This window comes from Palaemon carinicauda, chromosome 37 (genome assembly GCF_036898095.1).
Source record: "Palaemon carinicauda isolate YSFRI2023 chromosome 37, ASM3689809v2, whole genome shotgun sequence".
Taxonomy (NCBI): Eukaryota; Metazoa; Arthropoda; class Malacostraca; order Decapoda; family Palaemonidae; genus Palaemon; species Palaemon carinicauda.
In genome coordinates this window covers 36239168-36245167 of record NC_090761.1, presented here as the reverse complement: position 1 = coordinate 36245167, position 6000 = coordinate 36239168, and the positions used below count along the sequence as shown (strand labels likewise).

Here is a 6000-nt window from a genome sequence, read left to right as displayed (position 1 = left end):
TTCGAATCTCCTTCATGATTTAGAAAAATAATCATTACCAATCATTGACAAAAAGGTATTTTCATAATTCTAGATGGGTTACCTACGCATCTCTACTGTATATCATTTCAGTTTTCATTTATCTATAAAGGTTAACAACACAACTTTTCCATTACATTACGGAAGGTAGATTTTTTAAACATTGAATAAATTTAGAGTTGTTTACATATAAGTGTGACATGAAAATGGAGTTCTGTTTCCAAAACTACATAAAATTAATAAAAACGCGGGAAAATCGGAAGCCATTTTATTCGATATCTTCAAACAATTAATTCAAAAATGTGATCATGACCTCTCCATTTGGTTTAAAGAAATGAAAAATTTCCTACAGGAATAATAAAATGAGGTACCAGAAGCAAAATTGTTTTGAAAAGTTTGATAAGAAATTCTGATATTATGACATTCTAAATCAATCTATTTACTAATATGCAGGTATAGCATCATCAGAATGCCAGAAGAACAATCTGCCTTCTATAACAGAGACCAAACGTTGGAGGAGGATGCTCAGAGGGAAGACACAGTTGCACCTGGAAGGTAAAATTCTCAGAAAAATACAATGTTTTGTTTATAAGTCAGTGATCTAAAATCCTTAAACAGTCTTGGAAAGCTGAATCATCCTCCATTTCATTCTATATTGATATTGGTGAAATAACTTTAAAAAATTATGATAAAAAGTTGGAAGTTTCTGACCAGTATTGAAATATGTACCTGAAGTTTAGTCTTCATTTCAGTTGCATATAAGAAGTTCAAAATGCTTATATATAAAATGTGGTTTTTCAGGTCAACTGGAGCTAAAAGTCACAAAGGAGCTATAGGGAGCAAGACATCTAAAACGTCCAAAACATCTTCCAAGACTTCCAAGACGTCACACAGAGTGGTCACCTCAGCGCCAGAAATAAACAACACCCTTTGGAATGTTATTCGCACCGTTGACTTTGATGACTGCGACTATCTGGTGTCAATGACGGTATCTCAAATTTATGAATTGTCATTGTATACTTTATTTACTTGAAATTTACATTAATATTTATTTTATTATTGTTGGTATTTACTTTAGCAAGACTAGTGAAATATATTATTTTAATTTCTACAGTTGATGACCGAGACTATTTAGTGTTAATGATGGTACATCTAAATTATGATTTTGCATCGCATAATTCATTTACATGAAATTCATATCAATATTCATTTTAATATTGTTCATATTTACTTCAGAAAAACTAGTAATATATTTTATTTTAATTTATATAGTTAATGTTTGAGACTATCTATTGTCAATGATGGTACCTCTAAATTATTAATTTGCATCGTATAATTTGTTTACATGAACTTTATATTAATATTTATTTCAATATTGTTGATATTTACTTCAGCAAGACTAGTGAAATATTGTATTTTGATTTCCACTACTATGTAGTGAATTTGATTATATTTTTCCTTTGGGAACCTGATCTATTCTCACTTACCTTTCAGAGACGAGTCAACCCCGCTCTGGAAGATCTTATCAGCCGATCGTCCGTCGGGAGTTACGTCATCCGCGGAGACGCCAGTGCTATGAGAATTGAGGAGGCCGTCGTGGAAGGAACCATTACTGTCTTCACGAGGAAAGATAACGAGGATCATTACGATACATTTACGAATCAGGTGAGATATATCATGGAGTAGCCCTCGACTGTTTTGATCGAAAGGATCGATAATAGAATCAAGGATGAGATTCGTATACAAAATGCTTTTGAAAATGTCAAGCAATTTTTTATAATTATACAGATGTACAGTGTCTCCTCGGAAGTATATTACCTTTCTTATACTGTTATTGGTGCGCTACATACAATAAAGATTTCTATATTTATTATAATTCGCTCTTTAACGGTCATATCTGGTGAGGGAAAGGAAAGGTTGAGATTTGTGTGAACAGTCCGATTATAAAAGGTAAGATATTCCAAACCAAATCATTTTTATCTAATTTGATTACTAATTCTTTTGGTCGGCAACCCTATTATGGTCGCGGAAAATTTCCTGGAAAACTTACATTTGAATACGATGTCATGAACAAAAGATTGATGTAATTTTGATGTTTTTTATGAAGCAGTTTTCCCGTGTGTGTATTGGTTTATAAATTGATCTGATGAAAGGGTATATTTGTACGTATTTTTGCGCTTATTCTGGTTACCTGTTGAGAATCAGTAGAGAAGCAGAATGAAAATTGAGTTGTTTCTTCAAGAACAAACTAAATTAAGCAACGTGTGTGGGATATCAGAAAACTCTAAATCAATCAATCAATCAGCAATGCGTCAAATTAACAAAGTGTTCTACAATAAGTTAATTGAATGTTGAACCTGAGAATTACCTAACTTGGATAAAATCTTGTTCTTTTTTAGTTATGATATGTTTCACTCGAAGGTATATTTATAATTTCCTATGGTATATATCTATCTATATACCCAGGCACTTCCCCTAATTTTGGGTGTTAGCCGACATCAAACAAATGAAAAAAAAGAAAAAAAAAATGAGACCTTTCCTCTCTTAAGCTCCTCCCAGCCTGATCAGGGACTCAAAACCGAGTTGGGCTGGTACTCCTACGGTGCCAAAGCCCACCCTTCCTCGTTATCCACCACAGATGAAGCTTCATAAGCTGAATCCCCTACTACCGCTACCTCCGCAGTCATCCAAGGTGACCAGAGGAAGCAGCAGAGCTTACCGGAACTGCGTCACAATCGCTCGCCATTCATTCCTATTTCTAGCACGCTCTCTTGCCTCTCTCACATCTATCCTCCTATTACTCAGAGCTTTCTTCACTCCATTCATCCACCCAAATGTTAGTCTTTTTCTTGTACTTTTCCCATCAACTCTTGCATTCATCACCTTTAGCAGACAGCCATTTTCCATTCTCTCAACATAGCCAAACCACCTCAACACATTCATATCCACTCTAGCTGCTAAATCATTTCTTACACTCGTTCTCCACCTCACTACTTCGTGCTTAACCCTATCTAATCGAGATACACCAGCTATACTCCTCAGACACTTCTCAAACAAATTCAATTTCTGACTCTCCATCACTTTCATTCCCCACAACTCCCATCCATACATCATAGTTGGTACAAATACTTTCTCATACAGAACTCTCTTTACATTCATGCCTAACCTTCTATTCATTACCATTCCCTTCACTACCCCCAACACTTTCTGACATACATCTGCTTCCACTCCACCATTTGCTGCAAGAACAGACCCCAAGTACTTAAACCGATCTACTTCCTCAAGTAACTCTCCATTCAACATGATATTCAACCTCGCACCACTTTCTCTCCTCGTACATCTCATAACCTTACTCTTACCCACATTAACTCTCAACTTCCTTCTCTCACATACCCTTCCAAATTCTGTCTCTAATCGGCCAAGCTTCTCTTCCGAGTCTGCAACCAGTTCAGTATCATCTGCAAACAACAACTGATTTACCTCCCATTCATGATCCTTCTCGTCTATCAGTTTCAATCCTTGTCCAAGCACTCGAGCATTCACCTTTCTCACCACTCCATCAGCATACAAGTCAAACAACCATGGCGACATCCCACAACCCTGTCTCAGCCCCACTCTCACTGGAAACCAATCGCTAAATTAATTTCCTATCCTAAAACATGCTTTACTACCTATGTAGAAACTTTTCACTGTTTCCACCAATTCCATATAACCTCATCACATTCCACATCGCTTCCCTATCAACTCTATTATATGCTTTCTGCAGATCCATAAACGCAACATACACCTCCTTACCTTTTGCTAAATATTTCTCGCATATCTACCTAATTGTAAAAATCGGATTCATACATCCCCTATCTCTTCTAAAACCACACTGTACTTCTAAGATTGCATTCTCTGTTTTATCCTTAATCCTATCAATCAGTACTCTACCATACACTTTTCCAACCACACTCAACAAACTAATACCCCTTGAATTACAACACGCATGCACATCTCCCTTACCCTTATATAGTGGTACAATACACGAACAAACCCAATCTACTGGTACCATTGACAACATAAAACACATATTAAACAATCTCAACAACCATTCAAGTACAGTCACACCCCCTTCCTTTAACATCTCAGTTCTCATACCATCCATACCAGGTGCTTTTCCTACTCTGGTTCCATCTAGTACTCTCCTCACTTCCTCTCTTGTAATCTCTCTCATTCTCATCTCCCATCACCGGCACCTCAACACCTGCAACAGCAATTATATCTGCTTCCCTATTATCCTCAACATTCAGTAAACTTTAAAAATATTCCACTCACCTTTTCCTTTCCTCCTCTCCTTTTAACAACCTTTCATTTCCATCTTTCACTGTCTCTTCAATTCTCGAACCAGCCTTCTTTACTCTCTTCACTTCTTTCCAAAACTTCTTATTCTCTTCATATGAATGACCCAATCCCTGACCCCACCCCAGGTCAGCCGCCCTCTTTGCCTCAGTTACCTTGCGTTTTACTTCCACATTTTTCTCTCTGTATCTTCTCTACATTATTACTCTGCAGCCATTTTTCAAATGCCCTCTTTTTCTCTTCCACTTTTACCTTCACTCCTTTATTCCACCATTCACTACCCTTCCTCATACTGCCTCCAGCAATCCTTTTGCCACACACATCACTTGCAATCCCAACAAAATTTTCTTTTACTAACTTCCACTCCTCCTCTAAATTACTAGTTTCTCTCACTTTCACACTGTCATATGTCATTTTCAACCTTTCTTGATATTCACTTTTTACCTCAGGTTTTATTAACTCTTCAACCCTCACTAGCTCCCTTTTACACTCCTCCCACTCTATATATGGTATATATATTTCTTTTAATGTACTTCATGTGTGAAAAGTTTAAGATTCTCATTTTTTGTGTAAGGTTAGGTTTTACGGTTATAGAAACACAATTATCCAAATTCTAAGCTGTGATCCTATCTCTTCTCGAAAAAAAAAGTAAAAACCATTATCATATTTGCTTGCTAGTAAGCGTACAATTATGATATTAAATCCTTATTTGTTTTACGGATCCAGGAACTACTAGGAAGTGAAACCTCTCTCTCTCTCTCTCTCTCTCTCTCTCTCTCTCTCTCTCTCTCTCTCTCTCTCTCTCTCTCTCTCTTCAAAAGTAAGGGTAAACCCCCAATTAAACTAATTATTCTGATTCCAGACCCTACACCTCAAAGCAGTGCGAGAAGCCAGTGAACGATTAGCCATCGATTACGAGACGCACCCCATCTATTCTTGGCGTTACGAAGTTGAACAATCCTTCGACTACCGGGTAAGAATCTATACGTGAAATAGGATTATATTTAATTATACTATGAATTATAATTTTTCCTTAATCTTGATAGACATATTATGGCACCTGTGATCCAAAATAAATGATCCGATACTAATCGACCACGCCATTCATGGTTTTGACACATTAAACTTTCCTGATTTGTTTACGCTTATTCCCATCTGTACTTCATAGATGAAAGTATGCATAACGACACAAGTTACCATTACACCATTACCTTTACAAGTTGCTGTAAGGCATACTTTAGAAAATGTATTATGAAAAATAAAGGCAGAATAAAACTTATAGAACTAATATTCTTGCAAAGACTTTATAGTTTAAAACAAGGATTCCCATTAAGTCAGTAGGAAAGTATCAGAAGGAAAAGAAGTGCAACGAATAAGTGTATAGTATTGGATTAGGCATGAAATGAATTACTAAAGTAAATCGTATTGTTATCCTGATATAAGTTAAATTTTAATAAACCTTAATAGATAATGTTTTATTATCTCTTCTTAGGGTGTAGAACCAGCATTTGAACAAATACTGACGGGGTTAGATTTAACTGATGATATCGTTACCAATATTAAGGTAAGTGTAAATCTACAGAACAGACTTAGTGCTATGTGTAATTTCAACATGTGTATTTATTCTATATATTCACCTAA

General features: G+C 35.9%; 1 protein-coding gene across 1 annotated transcript in view; it reads left to right on the top strand.

The window, feature by feature from the left end:
* LOC137629569 (hemolymph clottable protein-like) overlaps positions 1–6000 on the top strand; it is a 46222-nt gene that overhangs the window by 6844 nt on the left and 33378 nt on the right. Inside the window, exons 6-10 of the mRNA XM_068361006.1 lie at positions 472–573; positions 820–1006; positions 1513–1683; positions 5222–5332; positions 5852–5923. Coding sequence (XP_068217107.1) covers positions 472–573; positions 820–1006; positions 1513–1683; positions 5222–5332; positions 5852–5923 — 643 coding nt within the window. The remainder of the gene's footprint in view (positions 1–471; positions 574–819; positions 1007–1512; positions 1684–5221; positions 5333–5851; positions 5924–6000) is intronic.